Source organism: Ranitomeya imitator, chromosome 1 (assembly GCF_032444005.1).
Source record: "Ranitomeya imitator isolate aRanImi1 chromosome 1, aRanImi1.pri, whole genome shotgun sequence".
In the NCBI taxonomy this organism is placed as follows: domain Eukaryota; kingdom Metazoa; phylum Chordata; class Amphibia; order Anura; family Dendrobatidae; genus Ranitomeya; species Ranitomeya imitator.
Window position 1 is genome coordinate 548,243,469 of NC_091282.1, and position 24,286 is coordinate 548,267,754.

The 24,286-nt window shown below is 40.3% G+C and overlaps 1 protein-coding gene across 1 annotated transcript in view; it reads right to left on the reverse strand.

Annotated features, from left to right (window-relative positions):
* Window positions 1-1,938: 1,938 nt before the first annotated feature.
* CILP2 (cartilage intermediate layer protein 2) overlaps window positions 1,939-24,286 on the reverse strand; it is a 273,448-nt gene continuing 251,100 nt past the window's right edge. Inside the window, exons 5-8 of the mRNA XM_069767690.1 lie at window positions 20,100-20,372; window positions 10,529-10,637; window positions 4,950-5,107; window positions 1,939-4,868 (exon numbers count right to left, since the gene is read on the reverse strand). Of these exons, the coding sequence (XP_069623791.1) occupies window positions 2,488-4,868; window positions 4,950-5,107; window positions 10,529-10,637; window positions 20,100-20,372 (2,921 nt within the window). The 3' untranslated portion in view covers window positions 1,939-2,487. The remainder of the gene's footprint in view (window positions 4,869-4,949; window positions 5,108-10,528; window positions 10,638-20,099; window positions 20,373-24,286) is intronic.

Genomic DNA, 24,286 nt, shown 5'->3' on the forward strand with positions numbered 1-24,286 from the left:
ATCCAGAAAATGTCATTGTATAAATTCAACTAGTTACCTGGAATATTACCTCACTTGCCACCATCACAGGACAAGTGGGAAGAGCTGTGCAAAGAGCCAGAATTGGCGTATCTAATAGAATCACCTTCCCTGGGCTGCTGCAAGCTGCTATTTTTAGGCTGGGGGGTCAATATCCATGGCCCCTTACCAACCTGAGAATACCAGCCCCCAGCTGTCTGCTTTAGCAAGGCTGGTTGTCAAAAATGGGGGGACCCCATGCCTTATTTTTAATTAGTTATTTAAATAATTAAAAAAAAACAGCATGTGGACCCCTCTATTCTTGATAACCAGCCTTGCTGAAGCTGACACCTAAGGGTTGCAGACCACAGATTTCAGTTTTGCCTGGCTGCTTATTATAAATAGAGGGGAACCCACTCTGTTATTAGTGGAATACAATTCTCAACATTCTCCCCTGCTAGCGCTGTCTTCAGCACCCGGCGCTGGGGAGCAGCGCAAACAGTACTGCTTCTTTCCAGGCGCTGGTACGTGTGGTACTCATGCAGTACACACATGGACATTGATATCTCCGTTACTGGTTTTTCCAGTATCAGAAATATCAGGACAAGTGAAAGAGCCCTAAAACACAAGATATTTCAGAGTATTGTAAGACATATCAATGCTTTTCTTAATTTGTATTATTAATATAAAACGTAGATAATGGCTTGGAAACTGTAGGAAAATAAAAATAATTATGAATGATAAACAAAAAACTTGATGTCAATAATAGGTAATTTTGCAATTAGATATTTCTTTTAAAGAGTTATTCCCAAAAAAGAAAATATCCTCTATTCACAGAATAAAGGATAACTTCCTGATTGATTGTGTTCCAAACCTCTGGGACCCTCATTAATCCTGAGATCTAGGCTCTAGAACCTCAAGAACGGGGTTCTAAGCCATGTCTTGAATGAAGCAGTGGTATGCATGCTCAGCCTCCACTCCATTCATTATCAGTTTGACTGCTCAGCTTTTTCTGGAAGGCCCAGTGACTATAAACCAAACGTAGAATGAACTTGAACACCTTCGTTCCATTCAGGACAGGGCATCATAGCCCAGATCTGTGAATAAGGGACCACTTTTTTGGGAAGGGAATAACCCATTAAATGTTCAATAGCCAGGTCAGCAGCATATTACCTTCATGTAGACTAGTATAATGAATACTGGCAATTGCTACAAAAATCCTACAAAGATTCCAGCAGAAAGGTTGATGAACGTGTGCATAATGATAGCTTATTCTGGTGTTGTCTACAAAATCATACAGTTTTATAGACTAATTTCAAGTATTGTAATTGTATTTATACTATAAAAGCAAGTGTTAAAAGTTACAAAAAACAATATTACAAGTAATTTAGTCATTTTTTGAAGGATTTGAAATGTTTTATTTTTTTATGTAATCTTCCTTTATTACATTAAGCATCCAATGCTTCCTATTAGCTGTTGGTTAAAGTATAGAGTCACATCTTCATTTATATCATTTTTGAAGTTAATTATCAGATTTAAACAAGTAAATATATAAATTGTTCTTTAGAGCTCATGCACAATGACATGAGGCCAGTTTGGCAGTGCATAGAACCTATACAACTATCATAGGTTCTGTGTACAGACCCATACAGATTACATGCATTTCTGTATAGTCTACATTTGGCTATGTTTAAGTGTGTATAGAGATATTCTCCCCTAGAAGCAAGATCCTCACACAAATGGAGTCCAATGTGGAACAAAATTTAACATAAAAAATGTATGTACCTCAGCATAAAATCAAAGGCACAGAGAGGTCCACTGGTGGTCTCAGCTTCAGCCTTACTGTATCTCTGAATTAATACAGCAGTGCTTACCTGTCCCTTTTCTGCTGTATTAATTCTTGAATTTTTGGAGGATTTTTAGTTCTGTTTTTGTGTTTTTGCTAATAAGCTTACTGTATCTCTGTTCAAAACTATATGTATGTCCATTCAGGGTCCATGAGGTATGAATTAACCATAACTGTTGATAATTGACTAGATACTTTGTTAAAAAACCAAGGTAAAGCTTTTGTTTGGTAATTTAAACTCCAAGGCAAACAGATAATGCACTTAGCTGAATTGTAACAGTGTGTAATATCTACACTATTAGGATTAGACTTTGCTAGTTAGTTCAAGCAGTAGCCACAGTAGCCCCAAAAATGTCATTTGCATGTAAGTGGCCATGTACCAAGTAGATGCTCATCCACTTCTCTCAATGTTCTTTTGAGAGGAGGCGAAAAGCTAGTCAGCATGTGACCATATGTATGCAGTTCCCACACTTACAGTCAAGTGACGATTGCTTAAACTGGCTAGAAGACCCGAATCCTAACACTGGGTGTATTATACAATGTTAGTATTTGGTAAGCTGCACTGCTTGCTAAAAGTTTGCCCTGGGGCGGAAAATCCATTAAATTGGTCATATATTTACATTAAATTATATTTGTCATTGTTTCTATGGTAGACGAGGTCTTCTCTGGTTGGCAGATGGCTGTCTACTACGTCTAGAAAAAGTAGAATTGGATGCTGGATAAGGTATAATGCGTGACGCCATCTCTACTTGTTCATTCTCCTGCATACCCTGTCGAATTTCACGCAGAGTTTCTTCTGGATTTTTAAATAAACGTTGAAAGAAACTTTCTCTTGTAATTGGCTTCTCCTGGCAACGAAATGTTATTGCAATGCCTACCTGGGATCTCATTTCTCTAGATAACCCATCAGAGGTACCATCAAAACATCTACCAATTGCAATTTCTTTGGCAAGCCTTGGATTCTGGTCAGTCACTGTGTAAATTCCATAGTTATGCCCAAGGGGATCAACTGGAGCCATCATATTGAATGACCCAGTGTCATTACCTAAAGCCAGTGGAGGGTGGCGTTTAAGGTAGTCTTCTAAAAGTCTGTTTACCTCAACAATGTGGCAACTTCCTTGAGGAGTCACTGTTACTAAAGTACGATCTAATAAATCTTGGTCATAAAGCTTTCCGCTACACTTAAATTCCAGACAGGCTGCTGAACTGCCTTCTACTGACATATCCCTAACACTCCGGATATCTCTCAATCCATAGAGCTGGCCTACAGTCTTTTCATGCATTCCTCCAATATTTCGTGACCGGACCATATAGTCTTGTTGACCCTTTATTAGAACTTTTAAATAGCAGGCCCGAAACTCTTGTGGATTTGGCCACCAAGATAAATAACCACCAATCCATGAAGTCAAGCCTGTTTCAACAAATGGAACAACATTGTACTCATACTTGTCTTCCTCTACTCTATAAAAGCGAAAATGATTATCTGACACTGGGGCTTCTTCACATGCTCGCAAGTTTCTGTAAGCATATATTGGGCCATTTGTCTCTTCAAAATTATTTGGGTTTGGCTTGGCAATATTGAATTTGAAAGCTGTCTTTTTACCGACAGAGCTTTCATGATCAGTTCGTCGATAGTTCAGTTTTGATAAATAAGGCTGGGACACTCCTATTACATTGGGGTTTAATTTAGGGGAAGAAGGAACAGCTTCCAACTCCTCACCACCCATTGTTGCAGTAACATATGCAGAGTAGGCATCTGGCTGTTGAGCATCACAGAAAGCTGGAAGACAAGCTCCATTCCTTCCTGTTATTACGCTGTCAAATCTACCCCAAGCTCTAGGGTTTGATGAGAATCCTGGCATAGGTTCTAGATTTATAAGGGTCACCACAACTGCTTCTACCTGTTCAGAAGGTATAAATTTCTCACTCATGTAAGCACGTACCTTAACAAAACACCTCCTAAACTCTGGTACATCCAAGTTGAAAAGTCTTCTCTCTCTTATTTCTAACTGTCCTATTAAAAATGACCTTTCCTCTCTCTTTCTCCTCTTACCATCTCCTGCCATGTAGAAAGTATTTTCTTCTTCCCATAATCCAGTGTGTGGGTTCAAAGACCAAAGTTTCATTTCTTTCTGATGTTGAAGCATCTTTATTTGTTCTGTATTCATTCTAACCTCTACTTTTCCAGTATGGAGCACAGAGTTAGTGTCTTTCTCCCTGAAGTCCACAGCAAACATTCCATATGTCCTGAGTGGAGAGATATCGCCATTTCTATTGACAAAATTAAGATCACTTGATGCAGCAGATGCAGTGCTGATGTTTCTAGGGTCCAAAAAAGTTAAACTGGCCTTTACTGTACCACTGTAAGATTCCCCTGTGATTCTGGTAAAAGTATTTGGTGGTATTACTAACTCGCCCACTGGATTTTCACCAAGAACTTCTCCTAGGGGAATGATATTTGTCACCAAAGGGTTAAGATGAATGGGTTCTTTCTTTCTCATTATTTTTATATCCTGATAAATAGTATTTCCTTTTGGATCAAATGGAATGATTTTTATAGAGTCCACAAATTTCTCTTGAGGGTCCACAAAGGTAACAACCAACCTCTTTGTTTCATTTGGCACTTCCAATGTAAACTCTCCTTTGTAACCTGTAAAGCCCACATTTACTCCATTCATATAAATTTGACCAAACTGAAGTGGAGCACCTGTGTCATATGCGGTCACCCGTCCACGAGTCAAAACCTTGTGGTGTGTACTCTGGGAACATCCACACTCTACAACAACCATAATTGGGAGAGTATACCCTTGACACTCTATTTTTTGCAGTTTCATTCGCTTGACTCCACAGGTGTAATCTACTTTATCTTTACACTGTAGGTCAGAATTCAGATGACCAGCACACTGGGAATTTGGACACTTGCCAACATTGTAGAAATTAGAGCCAGTTTTAGTTTGAGAACAGTCAGTTGGTAACTTGATTAAATGTTCCTGAGGTGACTTGTCACAGTAAGATTCGCCTTTGCCTTAAATAAAAATAGATCACATTTGCAAAAATAATTAAAAAAATAGAAACAAAGCTCATAACGTAATTATTGGTTTGTTACCTATGACTGTTAGATGAGCTACAGAAGACTTGATGACACCCAATCCATTATTGGCTTTGCATTGGTATGTTCCAGCATGTGCTGTTTCAATATTTCGCAAAATTAAGCTTTTTTCATACTTGACTTTGGTTTTGTCCAGTAGTGTACCATTGTGATACCTATAAATAAAATAATTCAAGTTAGATATAATAAATCAAGGGTGTAGAGTTTGTATCCGCACATGTGTTCTAGAGCTTGAAGGTTGATGAGGAAGGGAACGGAAGACCAGTTTAGTTAGGAAATCTTGATATTTTGAGGCCCTGTTGGAGATTTTGCAATTGGGCCCATGAGCTTTAATTTATACTAGTCCTTCCTTTTTTATTATTTTTTGTCTTCTCGCTTTCGTTTTTTTGCACTGTACTATAGGGGTTCTCAGTGAACAGAACAAATAAATAACTAAAGGAAATGTCATTATAAATAAATTCCTAAATACCTTTAAGTAGCAAATCACATTTGCTTTGACTAGAGAGGTAATCTCAATAGAATTAAAATGGCTGCCGTTTATTACACTGACATAAATTTGTCCTAAAATGTTAGGATGGGTGCATGTGTGTATTTGCAGTAGGAAGCTCAGCGCTCCCTGCATGTGTTGGAAGATATGAAACCAGTGGGTATTCTGATAAAGCACTGGAGATACCAGGTGTGCTTGAGGTAAAAGGAGTGTGTTCACACTGCTGTATTCCCTGTGTTTCTAGTTTAATACTGGAGATACAAATTTTCCCTTGGCAAGAAAAGGCTGTTCACACTACTGTTCACCCTGTCTATCTGACTTAAAACTGGAGCTACCAGGTGAGCTGGAGTAAGAAAAAGTTACTCATACTGCTGTCCACCCTGTCTCTCTGATCTAATAATAAAGATAACAGGTGTGCTGAAGAAAGAGGAGGCTGCTCACACTGCTGTTCTACATGTCTTTTTTAATCTAATAATGGAGATATGAGGAGTGCTGAAGTAAGAAGAGGCTGCTCACATTTCTGTCCACCCTGTGTTTCTGATCTAATACTGGAGATACCATGGATGCAGAGGTAAGAAGAGGCTGCTCACACTCTTGTCCACGCTGTCTTTTCGATATAATACTTGAGATACTTAAGATTCTAGGTAAGAAGAGGCTGCTCTCACTACTGTCCACCATGTCTTATGATCTAATACTAAAGATATCACGAGTGCTGAGGTAAGAAGAAGATATTCACACTGCTACAAATGATGTCTTTCTTATTTTATAATGGAGATACCAGGTGTGTTGAGGTAAGAAGAGACCATTCTTACTGCTGTCCACCTTGCTTTTCTGCTCTAATATTGGAGGTATGAGGGGTGCTGAGGAAAGAAGATGCTGCTCACACTGCTGTCCATCCTGTATTTCTGAATGACAATTTATGGTATAGGTTATCTTCAGATCACCGCACATGCTCCCAATAACTTGTCCTATCATTCTACGACAAGTTTCTGTCTGTTTAAGAAGGCAGGGTCATTTTAATTCAATAGTGATTATCTCACTAGAAAAAATTGTAAAAATTCAAAAGAGATTGAGGCAGCACACCATGTTACAATGGAAAAATTTGCTCTTTAATGGCCCATATTGAGACGTTTTGGTCCTAGGTGTGGACTTCTCTACTTACATTTTATTATACTATTGGATTGTCGTGACTCCAGAGAGCGCAGAATTACTTACTTTCCCAAAATATAATTCTGACAAATTCTTGGAAGCTGCTGCATCTGGATTGCAGGCTTTTTAGGTGTTATGTCTCACACAACCCTATAAGGTAAGTGGTTCTCCTTATCTTTTAAAGCCTTTTACCTGGGGAAGACAATATTGCACTTTTGCATCTTTTGTATATATACACCAAAGAAAAAGCACTAAGCGAAAAAGTAATAAAATATATACATTTTATTATAACACCAATAAAATCAATCAAGTAAATAACATACATAACCAAGGGGAACCAAAAAATACAGAAAAACCACAAGGTATGGCTGGAAAAAGTGGTAACAAACAATATGGAGTAACCTTCACAATATCAGCATCATCATAATGACAGCAAAGTAATCACATGTCATGTCATTATGATGATGCTGATATTGTGAAGGTTACTCCATATTGTTTGTTACCACTTTTTTCAGCCATACCTTGTGGTTTTTCTGCATTTTTTGGTTCCCCTTGGTTATGTATGGTATTTACTTGATTGATTTTATTGGTGTTATAATAAAATTTATATATTTTATTACTTTTTCGCTTAGTGCTTTTTCTTTGGTGTATTTATGACTATTTGCCTGGCGTAATAATGATTTAGGTGCGGTTTATAGGTGTTATAATATATATATATATATATATATATATACAGTGGGGCAAAAAAGTATTTAGTCAGTCAGCAATAGTGCAAGTTCCACCACTTAAAAAGATGAGAGGCGTCTGTAATTTACATCATAGGTAGACCTCAACTATGGGAGACAAACTGAGAAAAAAAAATCCAGAAAATCACATTGTCTGTTTTTTTAACATTTTATTTGCATATTATGGCGGAAAATAAGTATTTGGTCAGAAACAAAATTTCATCTCAATACTTTGTAATATATCCTTTGTTGGCAATGACAGAGGTCAAATGTTTTCTGTAAGTCTTCACAAGGTTGCCACACACTGTTGTTGGTATGTTGGCCCATTCCTCCATGCAGATCTCCTCTAGAGCAGTGATGTTTTTGGCTTTTCGCTTGGCAACACAGACATTCAACTCCCTCCAAAGGTTTTCTATAGGGTTGAGATCTGGAGACTGGCTAGGCCACTTCAGGACCTTGAAATGATTCTTACGAAGCCACTCCTTTGTTGCCCTGGCGGTGTGCTTTGGATCATTGTCATGTTGAAAGACCCAGCCACGTTTCATCTTCAATGCCCTTGCTGATGGAAGGAGGTTTGCACTCAAAATCTCACGATACATGGCCCCATTCATTCTTTCATGTACCCGGATCAGTCGTCCTGGCCCCTTTGCAGAGAAACAGCCCCAAAGCATGATGTTTCCACCACCATGCTTTACAGTAGGTATGGTGTTTGATGGATGCAACTCAGTATTCTTTTTCCTCCAAACACGACAAGTTGTGTTTCTACCAAACAGTTCCAGTTTGGTTTCATCAGACCATAGGACATTCTCCCAAAACTCCTCTCGATCATCCAAAGGCTCTCTAGCAAACTTCAGACGGGCCCGGACATGTACTGGCTTAAGCAGTGGGACACGTCTGGCACTGCAGGATCTGAGTCCATGGTGGCGTAGTGTGTTACTTATGGTAGGCCTTGTTACATTGGTCCCAGCTCTCTGCAGTTCATTCACTAGGTCCCCCCGCGTGGTTCTGGGATTTTTGCTCACTGTTCTTGTGATCATTCTGACCCCACAGGGTGGGATTTTGCGTGGAGCCCCAGATCGAGGGAGATTATCAGTGGTCTTGTATGTCTTCCATTTTCTAATTATTGCTCCCACTGTTGATTTCTTCACTCCAAGCTGGTTGGCTATAGCAGATTCAGTCTTCCCAGCCTGGTGCAGGGCTACAACTTTGTTTCTGGTGTCCTTTGACAGCTCTTTGGTCTTCACCATAGTGGAGTTTGGAGTCAGACTGTTTGAGGGTGTGCACAGGTATCTTTTTATACTGATAACAAGTTTAAACAGGTGCCATTACTACAGGTAATGAGTGGAGGAAAGAGGAGACTCTTAAAGAAGAAGTTACAGGTCTGTGAGAGCCAGAAATCTTGATTGTTTGTTTCTGACCAAATACTTATTTTCCACCATAATATGCAAATAAAATGTTAAAAAAACAGACAATGTGATTTTCTGGATTTTTTTTTCTCAGTTTGTCTCCCATAGTTGAGGTCTACCTATGATGTAAATTACAGACGCCTCTCATCTTTTTAAGTGGTGGAACTTGCACTATTGCTGACTGACTAAATACTTTTTTGCCCCACTGTATATATCTTTTGTATATATACTCATGTCAAATGAGTAGTGCTAGATTTGGTGTGGAAACCATTGTGAGACTGTCTACTGGACAGAACCAAAGAGTGATGTATGTGTGCAGAACAGGATCTGCTGTGAGACTGGGTAAAGTAACACAGGCTGTGGTCCCCAGCTTATAGCTTGCAAAGTTGTTGTATGGGTCTGCAAGCATGGTCTATACTGCTCATTCAGTCCTTAGAATTTAACCCCTATGTGACCTCGGACGGGATAGTACGTCCGAGGTCAGATCCCCTGAGATCCCCTGCTTTGATGCAGGGCTCCGCGGTGAGCCCGCATCAAAGCCGGGACATGTCAGCTATTTTGAACAGCTGACATGTGCCCGTAATAGGCGCGGGCAGAATCGCGATCTGCCCGCACCTATTAACTAGTTAAATGCCGCTGTCAATCGCAGACAGCGGCATTTAACTACCGCTTCCGGCCGGGCGGCCGGAAATGACGGCATCGCCGACCCCCGTCACATGATCGGGGGTCGGCGATGCATCAGGATGGTAACCATAGAGGTCCTAGAGACCTCTATGGTTACTGATGACCGGTGGCTGTGAGCGCCACCCTGTGGTCGGCGCTCACAGCACACCTCCATTTCTGCTACATAGCAGCGATCAGCAGATCGCTGCTATGTAGCAGAGCCGATCGCGTTGTGCCTGCTTCTAGCCTCCCATGGAAAAGTAAAAAAAAAAAGTTAAAAAAAAGTGACAAAAATAAAAAAAATTTAAAAGTTTAAATCACCCCCCTTTCGCGCCAATCAAAATAAATCAATAGAAAAAAAATCAAATCTACACATATTTGGTATCGCCGCGTTCAGAATCGCCCGATCTATCAAATAAAAAAAAGCATTAACCTGATCGCTAAACGGCGTAGCGAGAAAAAAATTTGAAACGGCAGAATTACATTTTTTAGGTCGCCGCGATATTGCATTAAAATGCAATAACGGGCGATCAAAAGAACGTATCTGCACCAAAATGCTATCATTAAAAACGTCATCTCGGCACGCAAAAAATAAGCCCTCACCCGACCCCAGATCACGAAAAATGGAGACGCTACGAGCATCGGAAAATGGCGCAATTTTTTTTTTTTTTTTTTTTTAGCAAACGTCGGAATTTTTTTTCACCACTTAGGTAAAAAATAACCTAGTCATGTTAGGTGTCTATGAACTCGTAATGACCTGGAGAATCATAATGGCAGGTCAGTTTTAGCATTTAGTGAACCTAGCAAAAAAGCCAAACAAAAAACAAGTGTGGGATTGCACTTTTTTTGCAATTTCACCGCACTTGGAATTTTTTTCCCGTTTTCTAGTACACGACATGCTAAAACCAATGATGTCGTTCAAAAGTACAGCTCGTCCCGCAAAAAATAAGCCCTCACATGGCCAAATTGACGGAAAAATAAAAAAGTTATGGCTCTGGGAAGGAGGGGAGTGAAAAACGAACACGGAAAAACGAAAAATCCCAAGGTCATGAAGGGGTTAATAATGAGACCTTAGAATAAAAAAAATAACTGAAACAGCATTAGTTTAAATTATTAGTTATAGTCTTAATAATACTTTTAACTCACCAGTAATACTTAGTTGGAACTGGGTTCCCAATAGCTTCACAGCAGAATGTCACCTTATGTCCTTTTCTACGAATTTTGGAGTATGGATGTTGTATGATGTATGGTTTCTCTGAAAATGCACAAGCAAGATCCAATATGAAACCATTAGGCTTAGCTTCATATTTTAGCAACCAGCGTTCAAATTCTTTACTTACTCTTTGTCCACAAACAATGCAAGGTAATAAGGTAATGCGATAGAAATGGTACGGTCATAATCAAATTGGGACAGTGCTGGGTTTTGTGTCAAGTACTATATGTACATGTTCCTATACTGGTCTTTCTGCACATAGTTTGCTCTGAATTGGGAAGGTACAGTGACTGAGAATTGTGGCCATGACGTGAACCCAAGAGGGGCCTGGAAAACTACAGACAGGTTTAGTTGTTTTGTAAATCTGTAGTGTGGTGGGTTAATTGAGTTATACTAGACTAGCTGGAATAAACAGTGGGAGCCTTTGATAGTCAGGATAAAGGTGTGACAGCAGGCCTAATGGTGAAGTGAGAGTGTATGTGGAGATGACCTGAAGTTTGGCCCGAGTTCCATATTGTGAGACTGCTACTGGATTGAATGAACAAGTTAACATACTGTATGTGTGGATGAGACCCTTGGAATCAGACACTGGTTCTAATAAGCAGTACCCTTTATAATCAGAGTCCTGCGTTAAAGAGACAGAGCCCTAAAGAGCGCACTAGCAGGGGATACCACGTCACTGCAGGTCGCACCTCTTCGCATCTCCTTAGGTCATCCCACCATTACGGAAATTCCTGATCTTATTTATCTAACTGACAGCCTAATATTAAACCAATAAGTGCGACTATCCCATTCACTTATCTTCATAAAATACCATCTCTTCTCTGCAGTCTGTAACTCAGGAAGGCCAAGTGAGGCCGAAACGTTTTGATGCTATTTATCCCTGATTGCATTAAACTACACAGACTTTCATTCAAAGTTGAGTGCAAGTCTATTTTACTTACTGTATCTATGAATGGTGTGGGAACCTACTTGATCACCTACTTTAGTAGTGCATACGGTGTTTTCTCTAATATTAGATTTAAATCCCCCATGCTCATTAGATTTATGTGGGCTGAAACTGCTGATATCGATGGGTTGCCAGCCAACTGATGGTCGAGAGAGATGTCGATCGCCCATGTCCGATTTTGCTTGCCAACTGCATTGTCACTGTTCTAACTGAGATAAGTTTCCTGCCAATGTGTCAGACTGGGATTTCTATTAGGGAACAAACGAACGCTCTGCTGAGTGAATGCATGAGTGTATGGAACAGTTAGCTAAGATGGCTGTTGGCAGGGTGATCAGCCAAAGCATTGTTCTGTCAATGGCCATTTAAAGTGTATGGCCACCATGATTGTTAAAATTGTGTTTGTATTTTAATATAGTGATGTAAAAAATATCATTTTTTCTAAATACATTTAACATCAAAATATGACTTAAATATTTTCTGATGACTGGCTAGTGTAGTTACAATATTTAATTCTCACTGATGGCAGTCGGGAACTACAAGACTTGTCAAGAATTTTTTTGACGTAATAAAAAAAGAAACATTTTCTAGAGAAAACTGCTTCAGTAAGCACTCCTTTGTGAAGTTTTTAGAGGATTTTTTCATTACCTGAAGACCTTTTGGAAAGTTTTTGAAGTATTTTAGAAGAGGGTTTTTTTTACAGCCTTTTCATTGGCTAGTAGATAGTTTAGAGCGTTTTTCATCAAGAGACACTTCAAAGAAGGGACATGCACCTTCTTCTATCCCACCAAGTGTTTTTTAAAAACTGATGGGGAAAAACACTGAAACCACAACATATGAATAGCAAGGTAGTTTTATAATAGAAATTAATAGGAAGAGTCTTTCAAGGTTTTCATAAACTTATTTTACTGCTTGTTTTGTAGTTAACCTGCTTAAAAAATCTGCGTGCACATACTATTTAGGCTGGAGTCACACTCAGCGTAAGACAATACGGTCCGTATATTACGGCCGTAATACGCTGAAAAGTCCACAAAATAGTGGTCCATAGCTCCTCCGTAGGCAGGATGTTTCAGCGTTTTTTGCGCATGGCATCCTCCGTATGTAATCCGTATGGCATCCGTACTGCGTGTTTTTCTCGCAGGCTTGCAAAACCAACATACGGCTATACAAGGGATCCATGTGTAAAAAAAAACAAAAAACATATATACTGTCTATATATATATATATATATTTATATATGTCAGTAGACACATATATGTATATATATTCTTACTTCATACAGCGCTAGATAGCTTTAAAGCTGGTAATTCAATTGCCGGCTTTTGCTATCTCCTTCCTAAAACCCGACATGATACGAGACCTGGTTTACATACAGTAAACCATCTCATATCACCTTTTTTTTTGCATATTCCACACTACTAATGTTAGTAGTGTGTATATGCAAAATTTGGCCGTTCTAGCTATTAAATTAAAGGGTTAAATGGCGGAAAAAATTGGCGTGGGCTCCCGCGCAATTTTCTCCGCCAGAGTAGTAAAGCCAGTGACTGAGGGCAGATATTAATAGCCTGGAGAGGGTCCACGGTTATTCCCCCCCCCCTGGCTAAAAACATCTGCCCCCAGCCACCCCAGAAAAGGCACATCTGGAAGATGCGCCTATTCTGGCACTTGGCCACTCTCTTCCCATTCCCGTGTAGCGGTGGGATATGGGGTAATGAAGGGTTAATGCCACCTTGCTATTGTAAGGTGACATTAAGCCAAATTAATAATGGAGAGGCGTTAATTATGACACCTATCTATTATTAATCCAATAGTAGTAAAGGGTTAAAAAATACACAAACACATAGTAACATAGTAACATAGTAACATAGTTAGTAAGGCCGAAAAAAGACATTTGTCCATCCAGTTCAGCCTATATTCCATCATAATAAATCCCCAGATCTACGTCCTTCTACAGAACCTAATTGTATGATACAATATTGTTCTGCTCCAGGAAGACATCCAGGCCTCTCTTGAACCCCTCGACTGAGTTCGCCATCACCACCTCCTCAGGCAAGCAATTCCAGATTCTCACTGCCCTAACAGTAAAGAATCCTCTTCTATGTTGGTGGAAAAACCTTCTCTCCTCCAGACGCAAAGAATGCCCCCTTGTGCCCTTCACCTTCCTTGGTATAAACAGATCCTCAGCGAGATATTTGTATTGTCCCCTTATATACTTATACATGGTTATTAGATCGCCCCTCAGTCGTCTTTTTTCTAGACTAAATAATCCTAATTTCGCTAATCTATCTGGGTATTGTAGTTCTCCCATCCCCTTTATTAATTTTGTTGCCCTCCTTTGTACTCTCTCTAGTTCCATTATATCCTTCCTGAGCACCGGTGCCCAAAACTGGACACAGTACTCCATGTGCGGTCTAACTAGGGATTTGTACAGAGGCAGTATAATGCTCTCATCATGTGTATCCAGACCTCTTTTAATGCACCCCATGATCCTGTTTGCCTTGGCAGCTGCTGCCTGGCACTGGCTGCTCCACGTAAGTTTATTATTAACTAGGATCCCCAAGTCCTTCTCCCTGTCAGATTTACCCAGTGGTTTCCCATTCAGTGTGTAATGGTGATATTGATTCCTTCTTCCCATGTGTATAACCTTACATTTATCATTGTTAAACCTCATCTGCCACCTTTCAGCCCAAGTTTCCAACTTATCCAGATCCATCTGTAGCAGAATACTATCTTCTCTTGTATTAACTGCTTTACATAGTTTTGTATCATCTGCAAATATCGATATTTTACTGTGTAAACCTTCTACCAGATCATTAATGAATATGTTGAAGAGAACAGGTCCCAATACTGACCCCTGCGGTACCCCACTGGTCACAGCGACCCAGTTAGAGACTATACCATTTATAACCACCCTCTGCTTTCTATCACTAAGCCAGTTACTAACCCATTTACACACATTTTCGCCCAGACCAAGCATTCTCATTTTGTGTACCAACCTCTTGTGCGGCACGGTATCAAACGCTTTGGAAAAATCGAGATATACCACGTCCAATGACTCACCGTGGTCCAGCCTATAGCTTACCTCTTCATAATAACTGATTAGATTGGTTTGACAGGAGCGATTTCTCATAAACCCATGCTGATATGGAGTTAAACAGTTATTCTCATTGAGATAATCCAGAATAACATCCCTCAGAAACCCTTCAAATATTTTACCAACAATAGAGGTTAGACTTACTGGCCTATAATTTCCAGGTTCACTTTTAGAGCCCTTTTTGAATATTGGCACCACATTTGCTATGCGCCAATCCTGGGGAACAGACCCTGTCGCTATAGAGTCCCTAAAAATAAGAAATAATGGTTTATCTATTACATTACTTAGTTCTCTTAGTACTCGTGGGTGTATGCCATCCGGACCCGGAGATTTATCTATTTTAATCTTATTTAGCCGGTTTCGCACCTCTTCTTGGGTTAGATTGGTGACCCTTAATATAGGGTTTTCATTGTTTCTTGGGATTTCACCTAGCATTTCATTTTCCACCGTGAATACCGTGGAGAAGAAGGTGTTTAATATGTTAGCTTTTTCCTCGTCATCTACAACCATTCTTTCCTCGCTATTTTTTAAGGGGCCTACATTTTCAGTTTTTATTCTTTTACTATTGATATAGTTGAAGAACAGTTTGGGATTAGTTTTACTCTCCTTAGCAATGTGCTTCTCTGTTTCCTTTTTGGCAGCTTTAATTAGTTTTTTAGATAAAGTATTTTTCTCCCTATAGTTTTTTAGAGCTTCAATGGTGACATCCTGCTTTAGTAGTGCAAATGCTTTCTTTTTACTGTTAATTGCCTGTCTTACTTCTTTGTTTAGCCACATTGGGTTTTTCCTATTTCTAGTCCTTTTATTCCCACAAGGTATAAACCGCTTACACTGCCTATTTAGGATGTTCTTAAACATTTCCCATTTATTATCTGTATTCTTATTTCTGAGGATATTGTCCCAGTCTACCAGATTAAGGGCATCTCTAAGCTGGTCAAACTTTGCCTTCCTAAAGTTCAGTGTTTTTGTGACTCCCTGAAAAGTCCCCCTAGTGAAAGACAGGTGAAACTGTACAATATTGTGGTCGCTATTTCCTAGATGCCCGACCACCTGCAGATTTGTTATTCTGTCAGGTCTATTAGATAGTATTAGGTCTAAAAGTGCTGCTCCTCTGGTTGGATTCTGCACCAATTGTGAAAGATAATTTTTCTTGGTTATTAGCAGAAACCTGTTGCCTTTATGGGTTTCACAGGTTTCTGTTTCCCAGTTAATATCCGGGTAGTTAAAGTCCCCCATAACCAGGACCTCATTATGGGTTGCAGCTTCATCTATCTGCTTTAGAAGTAGATTTTCCATGGTTTCTGTTATATTTGGGGGTTTGTAACAGACCCCAATGAGAATTTTGTTACCATTTTTCCATCCATGAATTTCGACCCATATGGACTCGACATCCTCATTTCCTTCGCTAATATCCTCCCTTAAAGTGGACTTTAGACAAGACTTTACATAGAGACAAACCCCTCCTCCTCTCCGATTTTTACGATCCTTTCTAAACAGACTGTAACCCTGTAAGTTAACTGCCCAGTCATAGCTTTCATCTAACCATGTCTCGGTTATTCCCACTATGTCAAAGTTACCTGTAGATATTTCTGCTTCTAGTTCTTCCATCTTGTTTGTCAGGCTTCTGGCGTTTGCGAGCATGCAGTTTAGAGGATTTTGTTTTGTTCCAATCTCCTCGCTGTGGATTGTTTTAGAAATGTTCTTACCTCCCTTCTGAGTATGTTTTCCTGGGTCTTCTTTGTTCGCGTCTAATGTTTTTCTTCCCGTCCCCTCTTCTTCTAGTTTAACGCCCTCCTGATGAGTGTAGCGAGTCTTCTGGCGAATGTGTGTTTCCCAGGTTTGTTGAGGTGTAGTCCGTCTCTGGCGAGGAGTCCATCGTACAAGTAATTCACACCGTGGTCCAGGAATCCGAATCCTTGTTGTCTGCACCATCGTCTTAGCCAGTTGTTTGCATCAAGGATCCTGTCCCATCTCCTGGTGCCATGCCCGTCTACTGGAAGGATAGAAGAAAAAACTACCTGTGCATCCAGTTCCTTTACTTTCTTCCCCAACTCTTCAAAGTCTTTGCAGATTGTCGGTAGGTCCTTCCTTGCCGTGTCATTGGTGCCAATATGTATCAGAAGAAATGGGTGGACGTCCTTGGAGCTGAAGAGCTTTGGTATCCTATCGGTCACATCCTTGATCATCGCACCTGGAAGGCAGCATACTTCTCTTGCAGTTATGTCCGGTCTGCAGATGGCTGCTTCTATGCCTCTCAGTAGTGAGTCTCCCACCACCACCACTCTTCGTTGCTTCTTGGCTGTACTTTTTGCTGTCACTTGTTGCTGTGTGCCCTTTTCTTTTTTGCTTGCTGGTATTGCTTCATCCTTAGGTGTGCCATCTTCATCCTCTACAAAGATTTGATATCGGTTCTTCAGTTGTGTGGTTGGTGATTTCTCCATGGTCTTCTTACTTCTTTTGGTCACATGCTTCCACTCATCTGCTTTTGGAGATTCTCTGACACTTTTTTCACCTTCTGTGACCAGTAGAGATGCTTCTGTTCTGTCTAGAAAGTCTTCATTCTCTTTGATGAGTTTCAAAGTTGCTATTCTTTCTTCCAGACCCCGCACCTTTTCTTCTAAAAGGGCCACTAGTCTACACTTCTGACAGGTGAAATTTGATTCTTCTTCTGGTCGATCTGTGAACATGTAGCACATGCTGCAGCTCACCATGTAGGTTGTCACATCTGCCATGTTGCTCCTAGATCCTGCAGACTTGCTGTGTGTTTTCCTTCTTGTGTAATCTACTCAGCCAAGCTCTCTTGCAATAATGTCCTACAGGCAAAAATTTGGTGATGCTTTCCAAGCAGCTGGTCCCGGCTGTACCCAACGATCTTCTAGCTTAGGGAGACTCTTTGCTTTTCCCAGAAGGCTCCTGGAATATGCAAATTAGCCTCCTCTAGCTTGAATCCCTGGTTTGGTGATGCTTTCCAAGCAGCTGGTCCCGGCTGTACCCAACGATCTTCTAGCTTAGGGAGACTCCTTGCTTTTCCCAGAAAGCTCCTGGAATATGCAAATTAGCCTCTTCAAGCTTGAATCCCTGGTTTGGTGATGCTTTCCAAGCAGCTGGTCCCGGCTGTACCCAACGATCTTCTAGCTTAGGGAGACTCTTCGCTCTTCCCAGAAGGCACCTGGAATATGCAAATTAGCCTCTTCAAGCTTGAATCCCTGGTTTGGTGATGCTTTCCAAGCAGCTGGTCCCGGCTGTACCCAACGATCTTCTAGCTTAGGGAGACTCTTCGCTCTTCCCAGAAGGCACCTGGAATATGCAAATTAGCCTCTTCAAGCTTGAATCCCTGGTTATTAAAATTATTATTATTATTATTATATATAATATTATAATTATTATATATAATAATATATATATATATAATATATATATTATATATATATAATATATATATTATAATATATAATAATATATATAATATTATAATTATTATTATAATAATTATTATTATTATTATTATTAAAAATTATTTTAATGAAATAAAAACAAAGGTTGTTGTAATAATTTATTCTACGCTCAATCCAACCCAGGCTCGAGTTCATATGAGGACAACCAGCAGTGGGTGCCTCTTATGAACTCGAGCCTGGGAGCTTTCTAGGAAAGTTCCCACGATCTAGGAACGACCAGCAGAGGGCGCCTCACCGCAAATGAAGGTAAATATAGGTCATTGACCTACTTTACCTTCATTCTCCGGGGTATTGCAGCAAGGAGCAGCGCTGCATTAGCAGAGCTCCTTGCTGCAAAATATTTTAACCCCTTCAGATGGATTTACATCGTTGGACATTACAGATCTGCGGAAGGTATGGATATTGTTGGTTTATTTATTTTTTTTGTTACAGATCGAGGGTCTTCAGTGATGGGATTGAGCGTAGAATAAATTATTACAACAACCTTTGTTTTTATTTCATTAAAATAATTTTTAATAATGTGTTTGTGTATTTTTTAACCCTTTACTACTGTTGGATTAATAATGGATAGGTGTCATAATTGACGCCTCTCCATTATTAATTTGGCTTAATGTCACCTTACAATAGCAAGGTGGCATTAACCCTTCATTACCCCATATCACACCGCTACACGGGAATGGGAAGAGAGTGGCCAAGTGCCAGAATAGGCGCATCTTACAGATGTGCCTTTTCTGGGGTGGCTGGGGGCAGATGTTTTTAGCCAGGGGGGGGGGCAATAACCATGGACCCTCTCCAGGCTATTAATATCTGCCCTCAGTCATTGGCTTTACTACTCTGGCGGAGAAAATTGCGCGGGAGCCCACGCCAATTTTTTCCGCCATTTAACCCTTTAATTTAATAGCTAGAATGGCCAAATTTTGCATATACACACTACTAACATTAGTAGTGTGGAATATGCAAAAAAAAATGGGGATATGAGATGGTTTACTGTATGTAAACCATGTCTCATATCATGTCGGGTTTAGGAAGGAGATAGCAAAAGCCGGTAATTGAATTACCGACTTTAAAGCTATCTAGCGCTGTATGAAATAATAATATATATACATATATGTGTCTCACTGACATATATATATATATATATATATATATATATATACCTATTCTATGTGTACACATTTATTCTACCTATTCTACTGTAAGCTGTCAGTGTGATTTTACTGTACACCTCACTGAATTGCCGACTTTTCTCTCTAACACCGCTGCGTATTTCTCGCAAGTCACACTGCTGGTCCGTGTGTAATCCGTATTTTTGGGGCTTACATAGACTTTCATTGGCGTTTTTTTGCGCAATACGGTGACAAACGCAGCATGCTGCGATTTTCTACGGCCGTAGAAAGCCGTATAATACTGATCAGTAAAATACGGCAGATAGGAGCAGGGGCATAGAGAATAATTGTGCCGTTTGTTTGGCGAGTTTTACGGACGTATTTTCTGCGCTCTTACGTCCGTAAAACTCGCTAGTGTGACTCCAGCCTTATAGTAAAGGCTCATGTTTTTCTGAGACTCCCATAATGAAAAAATAAACATCTGGTTACTGATGCAAAAGGCATAAATTACTAAAATATAGATTCAAGCATGTTTGCGAAATGGATAGTGTGAGGAGTCTAAGAGATTGACTAATAGAGAGGCTTAAGAAAGGAAAAAGGAAGAATCCTCCACGTGGTTGAGTGAGAAAACAGCCTGATGTGAAATAGTATGAATGCAAGAGGTGACAGTCCAGCTTTCAGTGTCAATAAAAGAAGACGACATGCTGAATTAGGAAAAGGAGACAATTTGCAAAATTAGCAGAACTTTTAAGAGAAAGCTATATTTATTTCAAATATGGATTGACTCACGCTACATAGCCTAATGGGTACCTATTTTGTAAGCCTAGTTTTTGTACTGATTAAAACTATGTTTTATCGTGCTGATATTCAATTATTTAAAAAATTAATTCATTTGTAACCCACCTAATCTCTTTAAAACAGATTCAAAATAAGAAATGTTGGACTCATTCTTCCAGCTTTGTAATATTCCAGTAGAGAATCCATCCATTGTCACTGTGACATTTCTGTACACATCTTTGCAGACTCCTCTCAAACTAAAAATTCCACGATGATCCGTTGTACCTTGGATTTTGCCGTTTACAAAAACTTTGGCATTCTGTTGGACAGATCCTTGTGTGCTTTGAACTTTTCCCACCAATGTGTGACTCGTACAAATGCATCCATGACATGAGGATTCTAAGGTTTAAAAAAAAAAATATATATATATATATTATCAGTCTTACACATGAGTATAATTCACAGTTGCAACTTAACAACAAAAAGTTATTTGTGTGATTATAAAACTAGGTCTTCAAATTTGTTTTATTTTCCCACAAACAGCACATTTCTTTTGTCCATAGGTATCAAATGGTTTTGCACTGGCTGGACTGCAAAGTTTAACCCCTTCATGACCAGGGGATTTTTCGTTTTTCCGTGTTCGTTTTTCGCTCCCCTCCTTCCCAGAGCCATAACTTTTTTATTTTTCCGTCAATTTGGCCATGTGAGGGCTTATTCTTTGCGGGACGAGTTGTACTTTTGAATGACATCATTGGTTTTAGCATGTCGTGTACTAGAAAATGGGAAAAAAATTCCAAGTGCGGTGAAATTGCAAAAAAAGTGCAATCCCACATTGGTTTTTTGTTTGGCTTTTTTGCTAGGTTCACTAAATGCTAAAAATGACCTGCCATTATGATTCTCCAGGTCATTACGAGTTCATAGACACCAAACATGACTAGGTTATTTTTTATCTAAGTGGTGAAAAAAAATTCCAAACTTTGCTAAAAAAAAAAAAAAAAAATTGCGCCATTTTCCGATACTCGTAGCGTCTCCATTTTTCATCATCTGGGGTCGGTTGAGGGCTTATTTTTTGCGAGCTGAGATGACGTTTTTAATGATAGCATTTTGGTGCAGATACGTTCTTTTGATCGCCCGTTATTGCATTTTAATGCAATGTCGCGGCGACCAAAAAAACGTAATTCTGGCGTTTCGAGTTTTTTTCCCGCTACGCTGTTTAGCGATCAGGTTAATACTTTTTTTTATTTGATAGATCGGGCAATTCTGAGCGCGGCGATACCAAATATGCGTAGATTTGATATTTTTTTTATTGATTTATTTTGATTGGGGCGAAAGGGGGGTGATTTAAACTTTTATGTTTTTTTTATTTTTTTCACATTTTTTTAAACTTTTTTTTTTAACTTTTGCCATGCTTCAATAGCCTCCATGGGAGGCTAGAAGCAGGCACAGCACGATCGGCTCTGCTACATAGCAGCGATCTGCTGATCGCTGCTATGTAGCAGTATTGCACGTCTGCTGTGAGCGCCGACCACAGGGTGGCGCTCACAGCGACGGGCAATCAGTAACCATAGAGGTCTCAAGGACCTCTATGGCTACAATGGAGATGCATCGCCGACCCCCGGACATGTGACGGGGGTCGGCGATGACGTCATTTCCCGCCGCCCGGCCGGAAGCGGTAGTTAAATGCCGCTGTCTGCGTTTGACAGCGGCATTTAACTAGTTAATAGGTGCGGTCAGATCGCGATTCTGCCCGCGCCTATTACGGGCACATGTCAGCTGTTCAAAACAGCTGACATGTCCCGGCTTTGGTGCGGGCTCACCGCGGAGCCCTGCATCAAAGCAGGGGGGCCGGCATCGGACGGTATAGTACGTCCGATGCCGGTAAGGGGTTAAAGGGAACCTGACAAATGTTACATGCTTCCCAATCCTCGGGCAGCATGTATCAGGCACTGGCTGCTTGATCTCAGCCAGGTACAGTACAGACCAAAAGTTTGGACACACCTTCTCATTTAAACATTTTTCAGTATTTTCATAACTATGAAAATTGTACATTCACACTGAAGGCATCAAAACTATGAATTAACACATGTGGAATTATATATTTAACAAAAAAGTGTGAAACAACTGAAATTATGTCTTATCTTCTAGGTTCTTCAAAGTAGCCACCTTTTGCTTTGATGACTGTTTTGCACACTCTTGGCATTCTCTTGATGAGCTTCGAAATGGTCTTCCAACAATCTTGAAGGAATTCCCAGAGATGCTTAGCACTTTTTGGCCCTTTTGCCATCACTCTGCAGTCCAGCTCACCCCAAACCATCTCGATTGGGTTCAGGTCTGGTGACTGTGGAGGCCAGGTCATCTGGCGTAGCATCCCATCACTCTCCTTCTTGGTCAAATAGCTCTTACATAGCCTGGAGGTGTGTTTGGGGTCATTGTCCTGTTGAAAAATAAATGATGGTCCAACTAAACGCAAACCGGATGGAATAGCATGCCGCTGCAAGATGCTGTGGTAGCCATGCTGGTTCAGTATGCCTTCAATTTTGAATAAATCTCCAACAGTGTCACCAGCAAAGCACCCTCACACCATCACACCTCCTCCTCCATGCTTCACGGTGGGAACCAGGCATGTAGAATCCATCCGTTCACCTTTTCTGCATCGCACAAAGACACAGTGGTTGGAACCAAAGATCTGAAATTTGGACTCATCAGACCAAAGCACAGATTTCCACTGGTCTAATGTCCATTCCTTGTGTTCTTTAGCCCAAACAAGTCTCTTCTGCTTGTTGCCTGTCCTTAGCAGTGGTTTCCTAGCAGCTATTTTACCATGAAGGCCTGCTGCACAACGTCTCCTCTTAATACTCTTAATAGTTGTTGCAGAGATGTGTCTACTGCTAGAACTCTGTGTGGTATTGACCTGGTCTCTAATCTGAGCTGCTGTTAACCTGTGATTTCTGAGGCTGGTGACTCAGATAAACCTATCCTCAGAAGCAGAGGTGACTCTTGGTCTTCCTTTCCTAGGGCTGTCCTCATGTGAGCCAGTTTTTTTGTAGCGCTTAATGGTTTTTGCCACTGCACTTGGGGACAATTTAAAAGTTTGCCAAATTTTTCGGACTGACTGACCTTCATTTCTTAAAGTAATGATGGCCACTCGTTTTTCTTTACTTAGCTGCTTTTTTCTTGCCATAATACAAATTCGAAGAGTCTATTCAGTAGGACTATCAGCTGTGTATCCACCAGACTTCTGCACATACAACTGATGGTCCCAACCCCATTTATAAGGCAAGAAATCCCACTTATTAAACCTGCCAGGGCACACCTGTGAATTGAAAACCATTTCCGGTGACTACCTCTTGAAGCGCATCAAGAGAATGCCAAGAGTGTGCAAAGCAGTGATCAAAGCTAAAGGTGGCTACTTTGAAGAACCTAGAGTATAAGACATAATTTCAGTGGTTTCACACTTTTTTGTTAAGTATATAATTCCACATGTGTTAATTCATAGTTCTGATGCCTTCAGTGTGAATGTATAATTTTCATAGATATGAAAATACAGAAAAATGTTTAAATGAGAAGGTGTGTCCAAACTTTTGGTCTGTACTGTATGTTTGACTTTGAAATGCTGCGTCGTGTCATGGAAAGACATAGTTTAATAGCTACTAGGCACCAAGCCGCACAGGAGACTAGTCAAGTAGGTGGGTCCCCTGCCAAGGACTGACAGGCTTCTCACTATGCATAAATAAAGGGAGAGACCTGTTTCTGCATGGGAACGGGTGTGGAGAAGCCGCCAGATACCACCTGTCCAACTAGTCTGCAATGCAGCTTGGTTCCCGGAGGCTTTTAAAGTATGTTTTTCTCTGAAAGTCCACAGTGTTTTGGAGTTAAACATACCTGGCTAAAATCAGTCATTTACTGTCTAATACATAATGGCCGTGGATTAGGCAGTGTCCATCAGTCGGAGTCCCGCAAGGTTCAGTCCTAGGGCCCCTGCTCTTCTCCATTTACACCTTCAGCCTGGGATAGCTCATAGAATCTCACGGTTTTCAGTAACATCTCATGGCTGATGACACACATATCTACATCTCTGGACCAGATATCACCACCATACTAACCAGAATCCCACAATGTCTGTCTGCTATTTCATCCTTCTTCTCTGCTAGATTTCTAAAACTTAATATGGATGAAACAGAATTCATCATCTTTCCCCATCTCACTTGACTCCCCCAACGAACCTACCCATTACAGTAAATGGCTGCCCACTCTCCCCAGTCCCACAAGCTTGCTGCCTCAAGTGTAATCCTTGACACTGATCTCTCCTTCAA